General features: G+C 38.0%; 1 protein-coding gene across 4 annotated transcripts in view; it reads right to left on the reverse strand.

Annotated features, from left to right (window-relative positions):
- Nucleotides 1-1,194: 1,194 nt before the first annotated feature.
- FGD6 (FYVE, RhoGEF and PH domain containing 6) overlaps nucleotides 1,195-25,399 on the reverse strand; it is a 108,866-nt gene continuing 84,661 nt past the window's right edge. For 3 of the 4 annotated variants that reach the window (XM_059936685.1, XM_059936683.1, XM_059936682.1), the window contains exons 10-21: nucleotides 22,203-22,261; nucleotides 22,049-22,120; nucleotides 21,264-21,332; nucleotides 20,647-20,730; nucleotides 19,788-19,867; nucleotides 13,752-13,854; nucleotides 13,121-13,267; nucleotides 12,183-12,285; nucleotides 10,319-10,446; nucleotides 4,641-4,769; nucleotides 3,858-4,006; nucleotides 1,195-1,721 (exon numbers count right to left, since the gene is read on the reverse strand). In XM_059936685.1, the coding sequence (XP_059792668.1) occupies nucleotides 1,685-1,721; nucleotides 3,858-4,006; nucleotides 4,641-4,769; nucleotides 10,319-10,446; nucleotides 12,183-12,285; nucleotides 13,121-13,267; nucleotides 13,752-13,854; nucleotides 19,788-19,867; nucleotides 20,647-20,730; nucleotides 21,264-21,332; nucleotides 22,049-22,120; nucleotides 22,203-22,261 (1,160 nt within the window). In that variant the 3' untranslated portion in view covers nucleotides 1,195-1,684. Of the gene's footprint in view, nucleotides 1,722-3,857; nucleotides 4,007-4,640; nucleotides 4,770-10,318; nucleotides 10,447-12,182; nucleotides 12,297-13,120; nucleotides 13,268-13,751; nucleotides 13,855-19,787; nucleotides 19,868-20,646; nucleotides 20,731-21,263; nucleotides 21,333-22,048; nucleotides 22,121-22,202; nucleotides 22,262-25,399 lie in introns of those variants that run through there. The other variant, XR_009505431.1, reaches the window with a different exon arrangement.

Here is a 25,399-nt window from a genome sequence, read left to right on the forward strand (position 1 = left end):
GGCATAACCTTGGTCTCCAAAAAGGACACACTAAAAACTGCAGGGATTTAACATGGAAGTCTTATTTATGCTATCTAGGTTAAAATTAATGAGCTGCAAAGAAGTGTTAATTTACGTACAGTGACAAAAAGATTTGGGAGATAGCATGTGAGGATTGTATGTGAGGTTGCAAGAGGATTCAAAGTGATTCCACAGCAAGCAATAGCCAAAAAACTGCAGCAGCCAACTCTAGATCTAGTAGATACCCTGGTGCTGCAACAAACATTCAGAAGGCTTCAGAAGGCACTCAGTAATTCTCTTGGCAATCATAAATATAATACTGAGTTAGGAAATCCTTTATATAAAAGCAGAAGGGAAATTTATTTTGCCCTTTAATGAAATATTCTATGGATAACCTTGCCTTTTAAGATAATTTATATTTAGTTTAAGCTCAGTCAATAAATGTATATTTTGAACATCAGGAATGACTTTAATCATAGTGTTAATTTCATTTTACTTCTGCTAATCAATTTTATATATAAAGTAGTTCATATGTTAAACAGTATGTGACCCAAAATTAGGAATATAAACCCTTCCTAATGAGGTACGCTGACAGTTGGTTAAAGAAAAATATACTTTTTTAATTACCAGAGAGGACATAACACAAAGTGGTATTAAAAAACCTTTAAAAAATGATTACTATACAATTTCCGCTAATACTGGCTTAGAATTTGTGTTTTTTGATATGGTAATTCCAGTTCATTTAAAAAATCACAATATTATAGAAAATGTAACATTCTTTTTAGATACAAATACCACCATTGACTTGGACTCAGAATACTTACAACAGCAAGGGACATCATGTAATATAATGCTTGCCATATTTTGCTTTTTAAAGAAATAATACACTTATGTTTGTGTTGAAATGGTAGTTTTTTAAAAAGAGATTAGACTTAATGTAAAGGCCATAGAGTGGATTATTTGTGTTCCCCTGCAAATGGAAACATCCTTTTTCCTACTCATGGTTGAGTTAGATGAAAATTCAGATTCTATCCCTTTGCTATAATTCCTTGATGATGTAACATTATCTCATACCAAAAGAGGTACATAACAGTAGCAATACTTTTGATAATTTACTGGAATTTCATTTCACAGTTACTGAGGTAGAAATTGGCCATGTGTTTTTCCATTAAAAGATACAAAAATTCATCTAAATTTATTGATTCAAAGACATGCGTTTTTTTCACCAGCTGTTTTATAATCATAATTTCCAAACCAAACACTGCATGGAAATTTGCTCCTTGATGTGTGTTTTTTATTTACAAAGACTTACCACTAGTGAGAATGTTACAAAGTAACACTGTAAAACACACTGAGAAAACAGTATGGACTGTGTCACAAACAGCTAATACAGTATTAAGATAAGTTTTCTGGTTTCTAAAGAAAAGATACTTTAGCATTCAGTGTGAGTCTCAGAAGTAACTCTGACCATTAAGTAAACATCAAATTTTTAATAAATAACATACATGAAAAACAAACATTTTATAAAAATTACCTTATACCTAACAAAATAATTTCTTTGATGAAGATTTTGGTTGGATTTATCTTGGCAGTGTGCACTTATATAAAATTTTTGTACTGCATTTACTCTATTCTGATGAAATTCCACCCTTTTGGAATCACACAAGAGATGAAACAAATACAGCTACAATATTGTGCCTTCTTGAAATGCTTCTATCCACCTACAAGAGAAATTTGTTAGATTTTAAAATACAGTCATCCAATATATGTTAAGACAGTATAGATAATAGCTGTGCCTGTGGATCCAATTACTCTAACAGTATATTTAAGATCTTTCCTATAGCAAATGAGAATTCTGTATGTATGGAACTACCCTTTATTTGGTAATTTGGACCAAACTTTGGCCTGAAAAGTGCATCTCTTATTTCTTTCTCTTTTTTGGCCACACCACGCAGCTTGCAGGATCTCAGTTCCCCAACCAGGGATAGAGCCCGGGCCCTGGCAGTGAAAGCGCCGAGTCTTAACCACTGGGCCACCAGGGAATTCCTGTGCATCTCTTATTTCTTTGAAGCATGAGGAAGGGGCCATTTCATGTAAAGGCTCTATGAAGTTCTACTGATCCCATTTAATTGATTTTGGAAGTGGATATATCTGCAGAGGACTTTATTTCAACCCCCTTTCTGCCTTTGGGAATACTAGCTCTGTCCCTGTCTCCTCATCTCTTAATTCTACCAACCAGAGACTCCTTGGGCATCTGTAGTCCAGACCTATTCTAATATTTTCAGTGAAAGGGAATCTAGCATCTAGTAGTCTACTCTCAGTTGATCTAAAGTTTGCATGCAATATAAAAGTGTCTCACTTTCATAGACGTCTTTCTAAAATTCTTTTGTCTCAAAAGTTTTATTTGACAATATACACAGCTACAATTATTCAGAAGACACTTGGAGGTAGTTTCTTTGTACCTCCCCAGTAGTGTAATGGCTTCTAAACTTACCATGAACACTTGAAATCATTCAATTTAATTAGTAAAAGTAGCCTGTAGCAGATTTATCTCACATTTTAAGGATGGAATTTTTTTAAAAATTTAAAATGCAAATGGCATATAAGTTATACCATAATAAAAAGGCTTTTTAAAAGTCAAAAGTTTCCATTAAAATTAACACATTTTAATACTCTATAATGTGCAAATACAGTAACGCATATGATATTAACCTAAAGAGAAATTTATAAATTAGCCTGTATTAATTCTAAATAACAAGTAAGCTGACACCCTTCACCCAACTACATTCAGCTCTGTCTTGAAGGGCTTTCTATCTTGTCAACTTAATGACATAAAGATATATATTCAAAAGCTTATCAGCTTGATGATGAATTCAGGTAAAAATGATGAGAAATATAATATCCAACAGAATTTTAGGGCAATTACTATTTTATCCAAGTAACTATTTTTTAAAGAAAAAATAGTTGTGTCATAATTTTAAAATACTCTTTAGTACCCAAAAGTACCTGATTATTATTCAGGAACATATGTAATTCTGGTACATTAATTTTAACTGCCTAAAGAAAAGACAAGCCTGGCTTATTTAAAGTATTCTTTTTGATCTGCATGCACTTTTAAAGCCTATTGAGAAAACATGAGCACCTCTTAGTGAAAACAAAATGTATATTTTGTGAGGCCAAAATGAAAATCAAATGAAAGGGAGGTGAACTGAATTGTTTTGTTCAGAAAGGACATCAGTTTCACAGAGATATGCTTCTCTATGTTAAGCAATCTCATGACATCTAAATAAATATTCTTGTTGGAATTTTGAAGAGACTATTTCAGCCTTTTCCACCTAAAATGATATCCATTTCTTTCTACTCAGTCATTGGGAACAGCATGGGAGCCTCTTAATGTGTTTGACCTTTTCCCCAAAGGAGTAAGTCAGCAAGCAGCTGTTTAAACCCCTGCTGTTCCATGGCACAATTGAATCATTGGATTGCCAAAGTCCCAGAATGTTTCAAGAGAAGATTCTTAACCTCACTGGAGGAGAGGTCAAATAACCTCAGCTTCCCTTCCTTTCAGCAGAGGAGAATCATGCTGCTTCCTTGAAGGTCATGTGTACACAAAATATTTTGGACAGAACTACCTATTTTCTTTTCCTCTCTGCCTCCTGAAAATATTCCAGATACTCTTGCCTGTCTTTAAAACAATTCTAAAGAGTTTGAATAATACGTTAAATTCTTTCTAAATTGTATGTCTGATTTAAATTCTTCGTTGTTTCCATGCATGGAAGTAGGTTATTTTTAAAATCAATCAGTTAAAGTAACAACTTGAAATCTAATGTATGAAAGAAAAATACGTCTAAATTACTTACTTCTGAGCCGAGTGAGCATCATCTGCTTTGAATACATAAAATAACATGTTTTTGTGCAGTAACTGAAACACTCTCGACTCTGAATTCTCATCTTTGACTTGAGTGACAGTGAATCCTAGTAAAGGTTGACTCTCCAAAGCTGCCACGTCCTAAATTTACAAAGACACAAAAGGAGATGGGTTTCTAAACTGATACAAAATTCAGATCTGCAAACTCTTGATCTATATAACTCTAATTTAATTTCAAATACATATATATAAAACAATGGTAATTCTAGCAACTTATTCACCTTTCATTTATTCAACGATATTTATTGGGACACCCCTGCCTCACCTACACCATGAGCCAGACACTGTGCCAGACAGTTTTCAGTGTGTTCATATCCACTGTGAAATAATGTGAAATAATAATTTCACATTATTTCTCTACAACCACAGGAGGTAAGTAATTATATTACTTTCATTTTATGGATGCAGAAAACGTAGCTCAGAAAGGTGATACACCCCAGTCCCATCGAACCTCTGCCTTTAGTGAAGTAATCAGTAGTCACATGACACTCCCCAAACTTACATTTTAACACTATGGAAAATTCCTAACAGCTCTTTAGATACAAAACAAGGACACTTTTCATGTCAAAAATAACAGCAACATCTCCCCCCTCCCAAAGCAAAGCAAAACAAAAAAGAGACAAAACAAATAAATTAGGCAAACATTGTAATTATTTCCAGGTGGCACTATAAAACAAGACCCTCAAATTATTCATGTTTAGATTTCAGATCTTACCTCACTTGCAGCATACGTATATAGCACTTTATTTTTTATGACAAACCACAAGTGTTTCCAAGGTTTTTTATTGCCCTTTGATCTGTACAAGTAGCCACTCATAGAAGAATCTTCTGTGTTCGCTGATACCTAGGTAAGCAAACCCCACACACAGTTTAATCGTTTTCAGACAAAAACAAAATTTAAAATCACAAAATTGCTTTTGATCATTGGCGCTGAAAGCAATAACCATAATAAGAATATCATGTTTCAGAATGAAATTGTTTACTTTCAAAATCTGCTACTGTACAAATTGAACACTGCCATGCCATGAGCATAAAATCCTTCCTTTTAGAAGCAATTCCAGAATTTTTTCTGGTTTAACTGTGCTTGCATGTATGTGTTTCTTTGTGGGTTCACCTGTATTTTCTCAGTTGCCAGAAGATGAATAATAATTCCAAATGTCAAAAATGCCTTTTATTTTTTTTTAAGATCCATCCACTTTATTTTTTAACATCTTTATTGGAGTATAATTGCTTTACAGTATTGTGTTAGTTTCTGCTGTACAACAAAGTGAATCAACTATACATATACATATATCCCCATATCTTCTCCCTCTTGCATCTCCCTCCCATCCTCCCTATCCCACCCCTCTAGGTGGTCACAAAGCACTGAGCTGATCTTGCTGTGCTATGTGGCTGCTTCCCACTAGCTATCTATTTTACATTTGGTAGTGTATATATGTCCATGCCACTCTCTCACTTCGTCCCAGCTTACCCTTCCCACTCCCCATGTCCTCAAGTCCATTCTCTACGTCTGCGTCTTCATTCCTGTCCTGCCCCTAGGTTCTTCAGAACCATTTTTTTTTAGATTCCATATATATGTGTTAGCATACGGTATTTGTTTTTCTCTTTCTGACTTACTTCGCTCTGTATGACAGACTCTAGGTCCATCCACCTCAGTACAAATAACTCAATTTCGTTTCTTTTTATGGCTGAGTAATATTCCATTGTGTATATGTGCCACTTCCATGTCCTGGCTATTGTAAATACAGCTGCAATGAACACTGTGGTACATGACTCTTTTTGAATTATGGTTTTCTCAGGGTATATGCCCAGTAGTGGGATTGCTGGGTCATATGGTAGTTCTATTTTTAGTTTTTTAAGGAACCTCCATACTGTTCTCCATAGTGGCTGTATCAATTTACATTCCCACCAACAGTGTAAGAGGATTCCCTTTTCTCCACACCCACTCCGGAAAAATGCCTTTTTAAAGCTGTATTTTGGGCCAGTATATGTTGTTTATTGCTCTTCTTATTTTGGGTGTTAGGGAAAATTACTTAAACCTTTAACTCAGTTCCTGAAATAACTTTTTGGATTTCTAAAAACTATATCAATAGAAAAGTAAATAGAAAATTCTTTTTTTTTTTTTTTGGCCATGCCTGCGTGGCTTGCGGGATTTTAGTTTCCTGACCAGGGATCAAACCCGGGCCCTGGCAGTGAAAGCACGGAATCCTAACCACTGGACCACCAGGGAATTCCCAGAAAATTCTATTATTAATGATGATTTTTTAAAAATATTTATTTATTTATTTATTTATTATTTTTGGCTGTGTCAGGTCTTATTGCGGCACGCAGGATCTTTCGTTGCTGCGTGAGGGCTCTTCGTTGCAGCACTCAGGCTTCTCTCTAGTTGTGGCTCTTGGGCTCCAGAGCATGTAGGCTCTGTAGTTGTGGCACGCGGGCTTAGTTGCCCCGCGGCATGTGCGATCTTTGTGCCCTGACCAGGGATCGAACCCAAGTCCCCTGTATTGGAAGGCAAATTCTTAACCACTGGACCATAAGGGAAGTCCCTTAATGGTGATTTTAAAGATCAGTTTCTGCTCCCCAAATTTTGGTCTAAAAGAAAAGAAGCTTGTTTTGCTTCATAAAAGGCTGAAAGTATTTCAATCTCTAGGTAAAAGACAGTAAGCCTTCAGTGATTATAATGTGGCAGTTGAAACTTTTCTCTTCTTAAATATAGGAAAAATAGAGATATAAAAGCCAAGTTTAGGAACTGCCTTATTGGTGGTATGGTGAACAGACTCTCAAGGTGGCTTCCCACTGAGAATCAGGCTGTTGTAGCGTCTCCTCCACTCCAGTGTGGGCAGGACCTGTGACTGCTCCTAACCGATAGAATATGGTGAAGGTGATGGGCTATCACTCCCATGATTATATTACATTACATAAGACTCCATCTTGCTAGCAGACTGACTCTAGAGACTTTCTACCATGCTGGCTTTGAAGAAGTAAGCAGACATGTGGGGAAGCCCACGTGGCAAGGAGCTGAGGGCAGCCCCTAGGAGCAGGGTAGATCTTTCCCTAGTCAGCCTCCAGATGACAACTCAACACTGGCCAACGGCCAACACCTTGACTGCCGCCCTGAAGAGATCCCATCTAAGTTCCTGAGATAATAAATGTGTGTTGTTTTAAGCCACTACATTTGTGGTAATTTGGTACAAAGCAATAGAAGACTAAGAGAGATGGGGTCTATGAATTTTAAAGTATATCTTTAATCATGTAGTAATTGTATTAATTTCTTATACATTTCATAAAAAGGATGATATATTGTTTAGTGGAAATTTTATTTATTTATTTATTTATTGGCCACACCGAGTGGCATGCGGCATCTTAGTTCCCTGACCAGGGATCGAACCCATGCCCCCTGCATTGGGAGCGTGGAATCTTAACCACTGGACTGCCAGAGAAGTCCCAAGTGGAAAATTTATATCTAATGTTAAATTAGAAATATCTCTCAAGTGCAAGTAAATTTGTATACAGAAATAACATCCCTGTATAAGACTACTAAGTAATTAAAAAAAAAAAAAACTAAAAGGTTTACATTCAAAGGAGGTTTCTCTTAAAATGTAGTCACATTGGGATACCCACTATGTACTTATGTTAAGTGTTACTATCATTGCCCAAAATATTTTGTACATTACTCTTTGGGAATATTTTACAATTAATTTATTAGCCATACAAGATTAATCCCAATACTGAATAGTCATACATAGTCCTCTATTATCTTTTTAAAAGCAAAATTGGTGCTAACCAGCTTAATCACCTAATTGATTCACAAAACTTTCCTTCCAATGATTTATTTAAAAAATAAATGGGTTTCCCTGGTGGCGCAGTGGTTAAGAATCCGCCTGCCAATGCAGGGGACACGGTTTCGAGCGCTGGTCCGGGAAGATCCCACATGCCACAGAGCAACTAAGCCTGTGCGCCACAACTACTGAGCCTGCGCTCTAGAGCCCACGAGCCACAATTACTGAGCCCATGAGCTACAACTACTGAAGCCCGCGTGCCTAGAGCCCATGCTCTGCAACAATAGAAGCCACCGCTATGAGAAGCCCACGCACCGCACCAAAGAGTAGCGCCCGCTCGCAGCAACTAGAGAAAGCCACGCACAGCAACAAAGAACCAAAGCAGCCAAAAATAAATAAATAAATAAATATTTAAAAATAAATAACAAATAAAAAATAAAAATAAAAAATAAATGAAATCCAACTCAAGAGACGCAGCCTGCCATTACTGAGGGTGCTGAGGCTCTGAACGTATGTAATTCTAAAAAAGAGGAATTTCTAAAAATGTACTGAACATCACTGGAATAAGAACACAACTTCCTAATTCCTCAAAAAGTTAACATAGAATTACTGTATGATCAAGCAATTTCACTCCTAGGTATATGACCAAGACAAATGGAAACATAAGTCCACGTGGAAATCTGTACACAAATGTTTTTAGCAGCATTATTCACAATAGCCAAAAGGTGGAAACAACCCAAGTGTCCACCAACAGATGAATGGCTAAGTTGTAGTACACACATAAAAAGGAGTATTATTCAGACATAAAAAGAAACAAAGTGCTGATACATGCTATAACTTAGATGAACCTTAAAAACATTGTGCTAAGTGAAAGAAGCCAGACACAAGGGTCATATATTGTATGACTCCTTTTATATGATAGATCCAGAATAGGCAAATACATAGAGCAGATTCAGGGTTGCCAGGGGTTGGAGGGAGGGGGTAGTGGGGAATGATTACTTAGCAGACACAGGGTATTCCTATGAGGTGATGAAAAAGTTTTGAAATTGGAGCAATATGGCAGTTACACATCACTGTGAATACACCAAATACTACTGAATTGTATATTTTAAAATGGTTAATTATATGTTATGTGAATTTCACCTCAGTTTTAAAAAAAAGACAAAAAACACAGCTTTCTGAGGAGACTACTTTGACTTTTATAGCACTTAACTGGATAAATTTCCCCGTGTGACCACAAAGGAGCAAGGCAATGGCTCTCAAACTTTAGTAGACATATATCTGGATCACCAAGAATTCTGGTTAAAGTTTCTGATTCCATACAGTGTGGGTGGGTCCAGGAATCTGCATTTCTATAAGTTCCCAGGCGGTGCTGCTGCCGCTCTGGAGGATGTTTTGAGAACCAGTGGAGTCAAGGGAGAAATGGCTGCAGCCAGGAAGGCCTGTTTGTGTGGCTGGGTGGAAAGATGTACAAAAAAGGATTGGAATTAGGTTGAGTCTAGTCTATAGACCATAACGAGTTTTGGTAGCCAGTGCTGTGGAGTTTCAACTAAAGAGGGGAGCACAGGGAAGAATTATATTTATAAAATGTGACATCAGCATGGAGAGGTGAAAAATTACGGAGAATTTAACATTAATTTGGTTGGTTAAGAACATTAAAGTTTTTGAATGTAGATTTAGATTCAGGAACTGTGTGATGAAGAAATAGAGCTCAGGGGTATTCACTCAGTTGGCTTACCCAGTTCCACATGAAACTTGGCAAATGGAACTGTAAGTCCTATTCTTACTATATCATGAGATTGGCTATAAATCACTTCCTAGTGTTTCAATGGCCATGATGAAATGCACTCAACTTTATATGAGAAACACGATCCCGGTCAAATTTTTAGAGCTGTTTGCTTTTCCATGATAGAAGACCTCCACAGCAACCAAGCAAGAGAACAGAATTTAAAACTACTCTCCTGGCCACAAAACTAGCATGGATGGAACTAATTAATAAAAATCAAAATAGGAGTGACCAGAAAGGCAGGACTGTCTAAACTCTTGACACTGGCTGACTGAACACCTGAATTTGAGGAACTGGGATAGGATATCATTGATGCCTGTGGATTTACTCCAGTGGCAGGTCTAACTCTGTAGTCTATTACCACTTAAAATTTTTTCTTTTAAGTTAAAGGAAGAACAACGTACTATCAGTGATATCAGCTGTATATAACCAACTAACGCCTATAAAAAACAAGCCATGCAGACGAGTGAATGCTAATAAAATGCCCCAAATGTTCTATAGACTTCTTCCCTCTCCTCAAAGGAGAAAGGAAGGGGTCTCCTCAAAGTAATTTTAAAAATTCACACGTGTCCAAGTTATCTTTCCTTTCTATCACTGCTATAAAATGTTCTCCAAACCTTTCAACAGCCATTTTCTAAATGACTCGGGTCATAAGGGAGATCAAGCAAGATAGTGAGGCCTCAACCACATCCATCACCAGTATTAAAATGCATGTCTTAATAGTGGTGGGAAATGACGTCTTCTTTTATGAAAGAAAAATAGTGTATTATATGTGTATGAATAATTCAGCCTCTATCAGGTTGCAAGTCTAATGGAAACAACACTTACTTCTTTGAGAGCAGCTGGGATTTTTTTCTGTTTCCTCCCTGATGGAATACTATGTAAGACTGACGATAAGGTGCTTGAAGGAGATTTGTGATTTCCAGGAGATCCAATCTTAGGAGAGTGCTGGTGATCTAAAACAAATCAGGTACACTTATATAACCAATGGCAAGCATTCTGCAATTCAATTTAATCCAAGTCAATAAACGTTGTTGCATAAATATCCATGGAAGGATACTTAAGAAACTTATGACACTTCCCCAGGCTGGAAGTTGAGTGGGAGGAAGACTTCCCACTGTCTATGATTTTATACTTTTCCAACTGCAAGCCATATGAAAGGATTGACCTTTTGTGCCTTAAGAATTATGAAACATGTTTATGTACTACCAACTTAAAAAAAAATTGAAAAAATTTCCCTCCTGACTTTAAAAAAAAACCAAACTGACAACATCATTTAGCATCTAGATACATGACCAAATAATATTACAATGAACAAAATGCTAGAAAAGGGACTGTAAGACAAGATGAGGAAGTAATTAATTTTCACTGCAGAGGTTCAAGGAAAGCTGGGAAAAGAATGAGAGTTTTGAGTTAGCATTAAGGTATAAGTAGGAGTTTGCCAAGCTAAAAAGCGGAGGAAGAACACTCCATGAAGACGAGTCAGCATAAGCAAAAGCACACAGATATGAAATTAGATCATCTATTTGAAGGTGAGGCTGGGAAAAAAATGGCTGGTTCTAAGGACTGTCTTTTAGGCAGTGGGAAATCAAAGGCCTTTTGGGCTGGGAAGTAACACGAGCAGACTGAATTTAGAAAAATAAATCTGGCAGTAGGAAAGAGGAAGGATTTGAAGCAGAAAAACCTGTTAGGAAATTAGGACAGTAGTCCACGTGAAAGATAATGAAGGCTTTGTTAGGGCTGAGGTGGATAAAGAATTCAAGAGCAAGACAGGTTTTTCAAACATAAATTTGACAAGATTTACTGACCAAATGGGTGTGTGTGATGAGGGAGGAGTATTCAAAAATGAATTTTGAATGTTTGAGCCTATATTATATACCCAGAGAACAAAGGGAGGAACATAAGGGTGGCAAAAGATTAGGTGGATGTGTCTTTTTGGAAAATGTATACAGATAATAACAAACGATTCCTCTATAAACAAATGGATTCTGAAATGGCCTGTCATCTAGTTATATTCATTTAGCTATTCTCATTGATGATGAAAAGCTATTCTTCATCAACATGAAGGATAATCTTTTAAAAATTTAGATCCTATAAGTTTCAGGATCTCGTCCCAAAATATAGACCTGAGCTGCATTCACCTTAACTGTAGGGATGGATACTTGCAAATAACGAACAGGCAGATATGATTTATCATTTTGTAGTTGGCAAAAAGCTGCACATTTAGATGTAAAATAAAACCTCACTACATCAGTCCAAGTGATTAGAATAAGGCTAACAAAGTACCACCTAGTATGTTTCCATAGAGAATTACTTTACTAATAGATAAAAATGATTTGTAATGAGCACACAGTTGTGAAACTAGAAACCAGAAACTTAAAAATTATTTGGAAGTTAAAGTTCCCCTGTAACTACTCCAAGCATTTTATCCTGTGATTACATTTCTACAATCAGGATCCTCAGCAAAACCGTTTTCAGAGTAAAAATAAGTTTCAGTCCAACCTTTCTTGGAATTACCACAAAATATGAGTTAAGAAAGCTTAACTAAGTTAAGAAAGCAAGATACTTAATATTTTGAGAGAAGTATCACCAATCATATTGCTAATGTGCCTAAGATGATTCTTTCAGAAGGTTGTTTGAAAGTATCTGGGGGATAATGGAATTTTCAATTAAATCTTTACTTATATATTACCTAATTTCTGCAGTTCTTGGAAACAATGTTCACATACTCTTGCTGGTTGATTTTTCAGGTAATCTAATCCATATTTATTTGATGAACAAGCTTGGCATACAATCTGAAAACACACTGGAATTATTTCATTTAGAATAACCTTTGTATCTAAACCATCAGTTACGTTACAATTTATAGTTCTGTCTACTTTTCAAAACCTTTTCATAGTCACTGAGTCTGAATAAAAATTCAGTGGAGCTCAGGCATGTAGGGAACTCACACACAATACCACACTTGAAGAGGCTACAGATTATTACCGAGTGCTTACTACAGCTAATAATATACTAAAGGCGTTAACATGTGCAAAATGTTTAGAACAGTGCCCGGTGTGTAGTAAGTCCTGTGTTAGCTGTATTTATCATCTTCGTCATCATCGTCATTGTCATCATCACTGCTGCAACTATGAACACCTCTGCTGTGCCTCTTCCCAGTGTCTGGCCCAGATTAAATGCTGTCTAAATAAGACCCATTAAATCTTTACAATAACTCTCTGATGTCATTGTTACGATGCTCTTTTTACTAATAACGTCACGAAGACTTAGAAACATCACTAGTGATAACTTCAACACTGAAAGTTTCCTCCTATTAAGAACTTAGTATTTAGATAAATGCAGTTTCAGTAATTATCTGTAAATGTGAGCATCTATTTAATTTGAATTTATTAGTTTTTTTAAAAATGAACATGATCTATTATTGACATTCTGAAGTAATCTTGGGCTAGGAGGAGCTAAGTTCCCTAATAAGATTGCCTTGTGCCTAAATATTTAGAGGAGATACCAGCCACGATTCAGCATCTCCCCCACCCCCCCAATGGTTTAGAAGGAGAAACATGCTTCTTCGTTATGTACAGCGTAGAGCTATTGAAAATCACAAGGGAGGTGAGTGTGATCCTCTCCAACCTTTCCGCAGGCCCGGCAGTGATGTCGTCTCCAGGTCAGAGTAAATTCACTTGTGCAGATCATACACATCGTAGCTCTGGTATCAGGAATCCAGATGGGAGCCTTGGATCCAAGAGGACTAACTTCGTCTTTATTTTCTGAGTCTGCCTGTGGAAGAATGACTTCTGATTATCTCTATGCACACTGCCTGCTACAGCATCAAGCCTTTTTATTTGGACTGGCAGCTCACAATGCTGACGGTATCATGAAGGATGTGGATGAAATATGAGCTATCATATTTTTTATGTTATTAGGATATTAAGATTAGCTACATTCCAACAATCCTCTAGTGCAAAATTAACTTTAAAAGATGCCTGTGGTAGTGCAATAACAGCCAATTAGTTTCTTCCTTAAACTAGATTGTATTTTCTACAATGAGGTTTTATAACTAGAAAAAATATGAATGCACTATATGCTATCATTGACTTGTAGTTAGACATTAATAGAATGAATATTTAGCTCTGAAATTACGCACACACCTCCAATCCTTCTGTGAAACACATGTTGCTTTTCTAAACCCCTGGGAAAAGTTTCTTTAAGGTAAAAACTATTTGAAATGCACTGCAAAAACATAAGAAGGAAAAGACAATACCTCATCAAGACTCCTACTGGGACAGAATGTGATTCTTTTCTTGGCATACTCTTCTATTGACCTGGAAATCGCTTCTAGCCATTCATCCCTTTCTGGGGCAGAACTGTTGGGGGCAGAAGAAAGTTCTATCAACCAGATGTCAGCTTTTATTCTTTGCCTTTTTCTTATGTCTTTTCCTTCTGCCATGGCAACAGATTCCACCACCCTCCAACAATGCTAGTCACAGGCAACAACTCTGAGGTTTACGTGCACAAATAATCAGAGCAGGCATTAGAGAACACGCGGCATTTTAGCAAACACAATGCTTTTTTTCTTTCCAAAAATACCGCTTTCTACTGAAAGGCTTTTGAAGTCTCCTAAATTTGGAGGTATTTTTGTTTGGTTTAAGGGCTATTCATGCAATTAATAATTATGATTATCAAAAGCCATTATTATCCTGAGATATAATCCTAGAATTTAAAAATATTCCAAGAATCAAGTTTCAAATCCAAATTTACAGCATAGAATACTAAATATTTTTAGGTCACTAAATATTCTAGAAAGGGCACTGGAGTAAAGGAAACATATTTTTGGTGTCATAAACAGATGCTGAAGGAGTGGTTAATAAGGGAAATAGCCTTCAGTGGTTGTTAGGGCTCCCCTACCTATTCGGCCCATCACATTTTCTGTTCTAAACTCTCAGTTCATCAGGAGCTATGCGACTTGAATGTAGATGGAAATGGGTCAAACAGGGGGAAAGCCTGCTCAGAAAAACACATTCTTGTTCTCCGTTTTTGCAACCACACCTCCCTCTAAAAAAAATTCTATGGTAACTCAGAATCATCACTGGTATCGCCCATTTTGTTTTGCATACTCAAGAGGGAGAGGCACATTTTAGGTATTGTGTGTGTATGTGTGTGTGTTTGTAGAGAGACAGAATTTAATAATAAATTTAAATCTCTATCATGATAAAATCCATCATAATAATGGGAATGTGATTGTATAAGAAAATGTGCATTTTCCTTTTTTTAAGAGAAGCATACTAAAGTAGGTAGGAGTAAAATGACCTGATATTTGCAATTTGTTTTAAAGTACTTTAGAAAACAGGAAAATTTGTGGCAGAATCTTGGTAATTTTTGAGTCTGGGTGACTGAATATGCAGTTTCATTGTATTATTCACTCTAATTTTAAGTATATTTTAACTTTTAAATAATGACTCTAAAATGAAAAATTCCATCAAAAAAAATGATACAAATAGGCATATTTTGATGAATCCAGAGCAGGTCAAGGAGATAACTTTAAAAACCACTCACCTTCCCCACAATAATCATTCTCAGAAATGTATCTTCCTACTAAATGGCTTCAGTGCCTTTTAGAAAATGCACTCATATGGATGTTAAAAGGAAGATATCCAGTTTACAAATAAAATTTTAAAACTAGTATATTTCTCAAAGTTTCATTATATACCAAAACCAAAATAAAATAGAAACAGCCCCTCTCTCTCTAAAACAAACAAAACCTGCCTCAGTTACCTCTACTATTCTATCATCACTGCCCCAACTAGCTGCCGCTGATTTAAAATTTACTACATTATCAGCCAACTATGCTGAATGCTTTCTTTGCAAGTATCATCACTTCTCATCCTCAGAGGTACCCCATGGAATATACATTGGATCTTACACTCCATTCCCCCAATCCCAACGTCACACACCATCACCATTTACAGAAAAGCAATGTGAGGATTTGAACTGTTAGATAATTTGCTTTAGATAACAGGCTCTGTACTAAATGGTGACTTGGTATCAGACCCAAGTGTGGCTAAGGATGGAACCCTTCACCACCATGTCACCTCTGGTCTCTGTTCCTGTTCTCTGAAGGACTACGCTATGAGAACTTAGGCTCAGGTTCCAAGTAAACATTCATAAAATATTACTGTCCCCCCTGCCCTCTCTCCCTCCCCAACTTTTCACTGGAAAAAGTAACAGAAAGTCGAGAGGCAGATGGCTAATTTGAGGATTGCCGTCTGATTTTTCTGGAGCCCTGGGAGCACGTGGAATGTGACTCGACTGTGCAAATTATGTCACATATGCTGTTCTTTCATTTAATCATTCCTGGCTCTCTCTTGTGTGGGGTTCTGCCAAAACAATGTTTATCAGCTGATAACACATTTCTCATAGACCACACACATTTGCCTACAGCATCGAGTGGAGACGTTCTAGCTCTGCCTTTGTGACATGGCTAGTGGAAGAATCAGCATCTTCCTCGCAGAAAAACACAGTTAAGCCAAGTATTCTTTTCTTTACGGAAGGTAGACATTACCAGACAGCAAATTTGCATTAAACAAGCACCATTTCCCCAATGACTGGAAATAATTTCTAAGGGAAAAAACTCTCCAACAGAAGAGATTTCTGGTGTGTTAGACCTTGCCACACTATTTACTTCTTGTGTTAACTGTGGGATGCAACTTTGAGGTCCAAAGGCCACATCACTTCAGTTTATTTAAGTAACATTTACTGGGAGCCTTCTAGGTACTACGCCATGAACTGGGCACACAAAGTACACTTCACTTGCAAGGGCTCACATCTAATCGAGGTGAGACATAAAGTCAGGTAATAATTGCCATATGATATAATAAATGTAAGATAGCTAAGTAACATAGAAGTAGTTAATTACCTTATTTGGGTAGCAGGGAAGGCTTTGCAGAGGTGATGACTAAGGCGCTATTGGAACAACTACAGGTGTTTGACAGGGAACTCTGCGGTCTCCCTGGGCACCCTCAGCCAGTCTCCTAGCTTTGATCATCGTCTCGAGGCTGATGACTCCTCAGGATACGCCTCTAGTCCAGTCTTCCTTCTGACATCCAGCTCCTGACATCAACTGCCTCCTTGATGACCCCATTTTGATGATTTATAGGCACCACACATTCAATATGCACATCTGAACCTAAATTCCTGATTTTTCTCCTAAAGCTGCACCTCTCCCAGTTTTCCTTATCACAGCAATCCAATACGCTGTACGGGCTGGAGACTCACTCTTACTGCCTCTCTCTGTCCCATTACTCGTCTCTTTCAGTTCCCCTCCCAAACCATCCTCCACAGAGCAACCAGATATTCTTTTAAAAAATGCCAATACGATCACATCATTCCCTTGTAGAAACCTTTCAGCGGTTTCCTGTGGCTCTTAGGCTAAAGACCAAAATCCACAAGACGGTTCTGCATAATCTTTCTCCCTGGCCCTCCAGGTTTATCTTGGGTCACTCTCCCTCTCATTCACTATGTCCGTGACACACTGGCCTTTTAGTTCTTTGAATACACCATGTCCCTTTCCACCTCAGGACCTTTGTACACACTGTTCCTAATGGCCAGGAGGCTCCTCCTTTTCTCTTTGCCTAGCTATCCAACTCCTACTTATCCTCCTTAACTCAACAGACACAGGACTTTAGGGAAGCTCTCCCTAACTGCCCTTTTCCCACCAAATCTAATTTAAGATCCCTTGTTTTACAGCCTCATAGCACCTGGTAGTTTCCCTGTATACTACTTAATCTCCCTGATAATTGACTGTGGTAATACTTGCTAAGTGTATGTCTTTCCTAATGGACTGTAAGCTCAGGGAAGGAAAGGCTCTTTTCACTGTTCACTGTATCCTGATGCCTAGCAAAACGCGTGGCCCAGGGTAGACGCTCCATATTACTTATTGAACAAAGGGATGAATTCTAGGTGGAGGTAGCCACCTGTGCAAGGCAGAAGGATGTGAAGTAGGCTGGCATGCATGGAGAATCATTAGCAGATCCATGCTGATGGAACATGCCATGCTTTGGTGGGGTTGGTGACAAGGAGAGTGAATGGAGATCAGGCTGATGAGGCAGACAGGACCAAGATCACAAGAGGCCTCCTATCCCTTTTTTACCTGTTACACAGTACCTCAGTGTGGTTGGGGGAATTCAGAAGGAGAGCCTGGCATATGGGTGGCATTCAGTATGTGTTTGTTCCCTTTCTTGCATGCCACCTTAACCCTCCTGTGGAAATTTACTTTTCTTTTATCAACAACTTTCCAGTTTTATCATTCTCCTGCATACCCCACATTCACTCCATCCTGATTGGCTCTACCTGATTGAACCATTTCTTACAACTATAGTCCAGACATCACCATCTACAACCTCCTACCTGGTCTTCCAACTTCTACTCTAGTCTCTGGTGGTCTACTTCTACAAGGCAGACAGTGTGCTCTTTTAAAAATAAAAATGAGGTCACACCAATTCTTAGCTTAAAACCTTTGGATGGTTTCCCATCACACTTAAAAATCCAATGATCTTACTAAGGTCTAGGAGGCCCATCTGAAAAAACACTCGACATCCAGATATTTACCTGATAGGCAACCAAAGAAAGAAAGATCAACCATCATTTCCTGAATTGTTTAATTTTTAATAAACAGAATTTTGTTTTTATAAAAGCCTATTTTAATTAGAAAACTTAAGTGCAACTGAAAACTTAACTTTCCTATAGGCATGTCCTCTTTGGATCTTTGAAAATAACTTTCTTGATTTTAAGAACCAAGCTTAAGTATTTGCCAGGAGCCTGATGTACAGGGACTTGATGTTCTTTGCACTTTTGTTCAAACTCAAGAAAGAAAGAAAAGAAAGAAAAAAAAGGGCATAGTTCCAGGTGATCAAGCATTAACTTTTTTTTTTTTTTTTTGGCCGTATGGGATCCTAGTTCCATGACCAGGGATCAAACCCATGCCCCCTACAGTGGAAGTGCAAAGTCCTAACCACTGGACCGCCAGGGAATTCCCCTACTTTCACTTTCTAAATACTGATCTGGAGGATGCTTCAGGTGCCCCCTCCCTTGACGGAACTCTGCTTGCGCTAGCTGGTAGCTGGGAAGCACTTGACAAACCCTGAATACAGGAATTTGTCTTCTCCTGTCAACCTGAGATTTGGTGTCAGGCAGCAGTGGCCATTCCATTTCAGAAGAGTGACACGACCCAGGGAGATGCTCTTGCGGTCTGATTTGGGAAGTCAGCATGGTTGGTCTGAGTCCTTGACATCCACAGACATAGGCAATATCAGAATGGTTAAAAGCATGAATTTTAGTGTCAGATTCAAATTTCAGCTCCACTGCTCTGCTACTTAACAGCTGGTTGGCTTTTTTCACCATAAAATGGGTATAATAGTAGTAACTTACCTTAAAAGGTTATTGTGAAGATCTGATGAATTAATACACAGAAAGTGCTTAGGATAGTCCCTGGCACAAAGTAAGCACTACATCAATGTTTGCTCCATTTTTATTATGTCAAAGGTGAGATCTGAGAGCCTCCCAGACTTGTTATGCAGATTTAGCAGTGGAGCAAGCTATGGCTGTTGGTGGCTCTCCCTTCACCAGTCAAATCCTGCCACACATGCACTTCTACCACTCAGCCAAAACTGAATAATATGCGTGTCTGAGTCACACAGCCCCAGGTTTCCTCAGTACTTGATTTACATTATGGTAATATATTTTGATTTACATATAAGTCACGGTAGGTTCCGATTTGAGGCAATGTGGTGTGTCACAATAACAACAGATTTAAAAGCAGAAAGTTTCTACCTGTATCCTGACTTTGCCAGCTATGCATCCTTAAGAAATCAACTCAATTTTTCTGTAACTTAGTCTTCCTCCTTTTTATGACACCTACCTCAGTAGATTTGTTATGACCTCTGAATGTTACACGAAAGCTTCCTAGTAAACTATAAAGCACTAGATGTTTTTAAAAACATTACGTTATCATTGTAAAATGACTTGAAATAACCACTTTAAAAAAATGATCAGCAAAGCACTTTTCGGCATTATTATTCCATTCAGAGGAACATTTTAGTCTTTGTACTTCTAGCACACTGTTGCATCAGCTCTTAAGACATTCTACTACCTACATAGTAAATCAAGAGTAAACTGCATGGTATTAGGAGAGAAAAGAAAGGGAAAAAAATAAGTTTACTAGTTAACCTAAATGTGAAAAATGCTGGAGATGTCTGACTCTGCAATACTGACAAATGTTCACCTATACATTTTAAAAATTTACCTGGCTGAGAGTATGAAGGAACGTTCTACACTTTCAATCTTTAGTTCATTCTGATATGCCTCTTGGGTGGGTTTTCTGACCTGGAAGAAAACAAAATGATTGAGCAGACTCATCCAATTGAAAACCTCACTGCTGAAGCACAGCTAAAATTGCCCAATGCCCCCACTGCTGACACCCACGGCCAGCCTTCATATCCAGCTTGATCTACCATCACTCTCCCTCATCTGCTCTGTGCTCCAGATGAATTTAAATACCCACATACATGAAGGCCCAACTTCCCCACCTTCAGGCCTTTGCTCACACTATTCCCTGTACCTAGAATGCCTTTCCCTACATCTCAGCATGGCCAAATGTGACCAATTCTGTAAGGCTCTTGGCTCTTCCTCCAAAAAGACTTCCTCAAGTCTCCCTCTTCCTAACTACCACCAATCCCTCTACCATGTCCCACCAAAAGCTGCACGTTCTTTATTTTCTGAGCTCCCTCAAACTTTAACTGTGCCTTTATAGTGATATTTATTACAATCTATTTTATAGGTATTGATATGCAGCGTATTAGCTTCCCAACTAGTTGCTAAACTCCTGGAGGGATTGGAGTAGAGGTGGAGACAAAAGAATGCTTCAATTCATCTTTATATTTTTCACTAAACCGATAACACATTTTGTTTATAGTAGTTCTCAGTAAATATCTTATGACTAAATTAATGTATGAGGGAACAAATAACTACAAAAATGAATAAATGAACAAATGAACAGTAACACATGGAGAGAGAAGAGACAGGGATATGAGAAGATGATTATCTTAGGGCTTTTTCTCTAAATACATTTGGGTAAAAATATATCTTCTAACAGATGCACAGACCTTCATTCCAGCCAAGGAGAGCATGTTGTTCAGTTTGTACATCCCGGACTGCACCGGTGTTGTATACAACAGAGCATCATTAAACTGAAAGTAGAAACATTTCATAGGGCAAAGTAAAGCAACAAATTTCAGCTACAAAGATATTGGTAAGATACAGGAATAAAGGAACAATATTACCTCTTTGTTTAAAACTCTCTGAATACTTATATTCTGCTTATAAAACCAGAACCACCTAGAATGTACTATTAGAATATTACTAGAAGGCAATTTCTAGAAAATGTGCTTTCTTTCCAAGTTCTGTAACAGATTTAACGTTTTCTGAATTCTAAATCCCACCTAAGGTATTATAATCTGCCAAAACAAACCACTGATTGAATCAATTTTTCCAAATCAGAGATGAAATAAACTAAACTCAAAAAGGAAGTGAATTTCTAGTTGTGTATCATACAAGACTTTGTTTCCTATACTTGACATGCAAACAAGCAATCCAGCCAGTCAAAGATCCTACTAAAACTGCTGTCTGAATGTGCCAATCTTATCTGTCCTGAACAACCATCTCCTTTCATTAAGCAATTATCCCTGCCTCGGGCGCAACAGAAACACACGTGGCCACTTACCAGGAAAAACATTCGGGGCTGCATGACTTTCCGAGATAGCTTCATCAGAATTCCTTCTTTGAGAAAAACCTGATTCATCCAAACAAACACCCATTTAGTACCCTCACAACACAACTACAATATACATATACATGTAATTTCCTTTTCGACCTTCTTTCCCCAGAATTATTTTGTGTGGAGGCTGGGCAGACGTAGTTTCCTTGTTACTTTTTACAGCCATGGCTTCTTTTCAAACCCTGTAAGTCACTTAGGAATTGGATAAGCCAGCAGAGTTTCATAACTCCAATACTGAGCCCAGGGGTACCATATGGTTTGAAATGTAATTGACTGAGTGTGTACTTGATCTTGAGGCATAGCCAACATCCTGACAATTGCACTTTGTAATTTTCCTGAATTCATTCCCTCAGTCACTTTTGTGCTCTATGAAGAACATCAAAATACCAATTTTCTCCCTCCCCTCATAATCTTCTCTTACATTAAAGATTTTAATTGAAACTGTCTTTAAAGCTGTGTGAGGTCAGCTAGTATTACACAATAAAATGATCCTATTTAATCAGTTACTCTGTGGGGTCCCTTGCCATTCTTCTAATTGAATTGGACTTCTTGTCACAATGACTTAAATCATGAATGTTTTGAAAGGATAGAATGAACTTAGTTGATCCAGATTGGGTCACTGAAGAGTAACAATAACAAATAACCTATTTTCATAACTCAAATGAAAACAGCTACAAATGGTGCCTAGATCCATTGTATTAAGTTTGCAAAAGGCAGTCTAAAACACTTACCCGTCCAGGCTGAACTATTTCATGGTGTCCATTTAAGCTGTACTGAATTTGCATAAGTTTCTGAAAGTTGTCCTACAGAAAGAGAATGCAGAGCATATGAAGGCACGGGCTCCCAGGTTCAACAGTACAGCAGCCGTGAAATGAAGATACTTACTCCTTGCTTCATGGTGTCATTGGCATGGTTGGCTACCTCTATAACAACAGCAAGGGCATCTAAAATATGTAGGAACAGAAGGGGCATTCGATCACTATCATTACCAATGAATTGCAACACTGAGCAACTCCAGACGACAAGACAGCTAGTTCACAGCCACGGACCACTGCAGGAGACCAGTTAACTGCGAGTAGGCAGAAATACAGGCGATGCGGTTCGATGAGAGCAAAACCAAGGAAAAACAGTACTTATAAAACAATGAGCCAAAGAAAGACTCTAAAGATACATTACAGACCATGTGTATCAATAGTATGAACGTCAGGGTTGTTTTGTGCTGAGAGTTGATTATTCTGTTGAAGTTTATAAGGATGGATAGGATTTTACCTGGAAGCTGAGGACCATTCCAGGATAAACTGCCTTGGGAGAGAAGGATCCTGGGATAGGAAACCAGAATTATGAGGACCAGCTATTTAAGAGGGTCAGGGCTTGGCTGCCTTCTCTTAGTCTGATCCCAAGAGGGAAGAAATGCCACATGGAAGCATACTAGACCTTAGGAAATTACACACATTATTTTGTGAGTTGGGTTATTTAGCTTCACCTGTGTTTTATTCTTTTTATTAACCTCTTGCCTTTATTAAATGTTTTTGAATGCTTCAGTTTGTCATCTTCATAACTAGATATAAAGGAAAAAGTCTATACTTTGTCTCCTTTTGGGCTACAGTTGTTCTCAATTCAAGACAGTAGTGTTCCCCTAGGGACACTTGGACATGTATAAGATAATTTTCGGTTGTCACAATGACTGGGAAGGTCCACTGGCCTTTAATGGGTAAGAGCCAGGGATGTTAAACATCCTGCAATGCTAATTAGAAATCCACACAAAGAAGGTTATCTCATATGACAGAAGCCCTATCATTGAGAAAAACTGGTAAGAGTGTTAAAGAAGGAAGCATGCCCTTCTGAGGCTGGTGTGGCAATGACAGTAGTCGTCACTAAAAGGACTATTAAAAAAAAAAATCTATTTCCAGAAAGGGTTTGAGGTGTTTTGGTCCAGCTACTATACCTACCAAGGGATACTCTTTCTGGTACCAACCCTGGAGGTTCCTATAGTCTTTAAATGTATTATTATCACCATTATTAAAGGAAAGCTGTATTTCCTTATAGAGACTCAAACCACGTATCAGAATTTACTGTATCTGGCTCTCATCATGGCAGATATTCAAGAGGTGACCTTGGACACATTCCCTGCTTTCTGGCCTGCTTGAACTTCCAGCGGACAGGGATAAAAGCTTTAAAATTTAATGAATAGATGAAGTAATAAAGCTGCTGCTATTTGGTCACCTGGCCTCCAAGCTCTGACTTCTCCCATCCATTCTGCAATTCTACTTTCCTCATATCATCCCTTTAAGAGGCCCTGGTGACTCTGTTCCTTTAACTCTTCTGCTTATCTTCCAAAGGTATATTAGTCTCATTTTCCCTCACCCTTGGGCAATCTCATCACTTTACTGCATTGCCTCTGGCCATACAGTGCACATCACTGTTCGCTGCTTATCCTAAGCCATGTCTTTGTTAAAGTGTGTAATTTTCTTTAAACAAGCTCCTTAATTTCTGACCCTGTATTTGTTTTACCTGCAAAATGGAGCTAATAACTCACTTTCCTTGAAGGCAGAAGCCCTGGGACAGATGTTTTCTTGAGGCCCGATCTGCTAAAATCTGTCTAAAATATTTATCTTCATGAGACAGACTCTGACCTGGAATGCCCACTCTTCCTCTCGTCCACCATCTCTCATCAACTCATCTCTGGTTCCACTTCTCTCTAAGCAAAGCTCTGCCTCTTCAATCCTCACACTTTCCTCCGTCTTCCAAATGATTCTATACTGCTAAGTGCATCCTTACTTTAAAGCTATCTGCTTTTTCTTTATCTGACAGGTATCATAGACTCTTCTCTCTCTTTTAATATTTCTTTATTTATTTCGTTATGCCGGGTCTTAGTTGCGGCACGTGGGCTCCCTAGTTGCAGCATGCAAACTCTTAGCTGCAGCATGCACGCGGGATGCAGCTCCCCAGCCAGGGATCGAACCCAAGCCCCCTGCATTGGGAGCGCGAGTCAGAACCACTGCGCCACCAGGGAAGTCCCTATCACAGACTTTCTTCTTCAACTAAATTATATGTTTACCAGAGACAAGAAGCATGTCATGTCCCCCACTCCAAACTTTTCCTTTAAAAAAGCACCTTTAAAAGCATAACACTTGCGAATAAAAGATGTTACAGAAGAAGTAAAATGATTAATAGAATGAATAAGAATCTCTACAAAAATGGGTTAAAAACCTTTCAGCTTTGTAATCTGATAATGTAAAGGATGCACAAGAATGTGATCAAAATTCATAAAATAAATGCCGTGGAGATGGATTTGTCTAATGTGTTTCTGTAGATTAGAACCAGGGATACACCTATGACATTTAAAAGAGGTAGTTTGGGAATAAATAGAAAGAAACACTACTCTCCTAAACAGAACTAAATCCTCGTGTGTGTGTGTGTGTGTGTGTGTGTGTGTGTGTGTGTGAGAGAGAGAGAGAGAAAGACAGCAGACATACATGCAAACACACACAGACACAGACACACACAGTGGATTATCCCATGAATATCAATGAGTCCCTTGTATTGTAATGGACTATTTTCCTTAAGTACTACTGGGGTGAGGGGGTGGAAGGATGGTAAGGCTAATGCCCATCATTAAACAGTCCCAGAATAATAGACTATTTTAGACCTTATCTCTAATTTGTGTAGTTTGGTCACTTCATGGACTCATGATTTTAAAGCTTGAAAGGACCTTGCAGATCAACTGGTTCGATCTCTGTTTTTGAAAGCAGTGGACATCTAGAGAAGGTGAGTGCACCCCAGCACAGAGAGACTGAGCCCAGGAGGACGAAGCTCCCTGACCACAGACTATGCTGGGACCACTCTCTCAGGAGGCTGGCTCCAATGGCTGCCTGACCATGGGCATCTTTTGCCCCTATAATTTCACTTGCATCCAGCACCACTTTATCTAGTTCTATTTTAATCTGCCTAAAACAGAGTTTAAAAAGGCTTCTTATGAATAAAACACAGTTTTGTATGTGGGTTTTGTTACGTTTTTACTTTTCAGGTTCAAACGAACATAATATAAAAACTTCTATAACACATGAGACCACAAAAATTGT

Source organism: Balaenoptera ricei, chromosome 10, assembly GCF_028023285.1.
Source record: "Balaenoptera ricei isolate mBalRic1 chromosome 10, mBalRic1.hap2, whole genome shotgun sequence".
Classification (NCBI taxonomy): domain Eukaryota; kingdom Metazoa; phylum Chordata; class Mammalia; order Artiodactyla; family Balaenopteridae; genus Balaenoptera; species Balaenoptera ricei.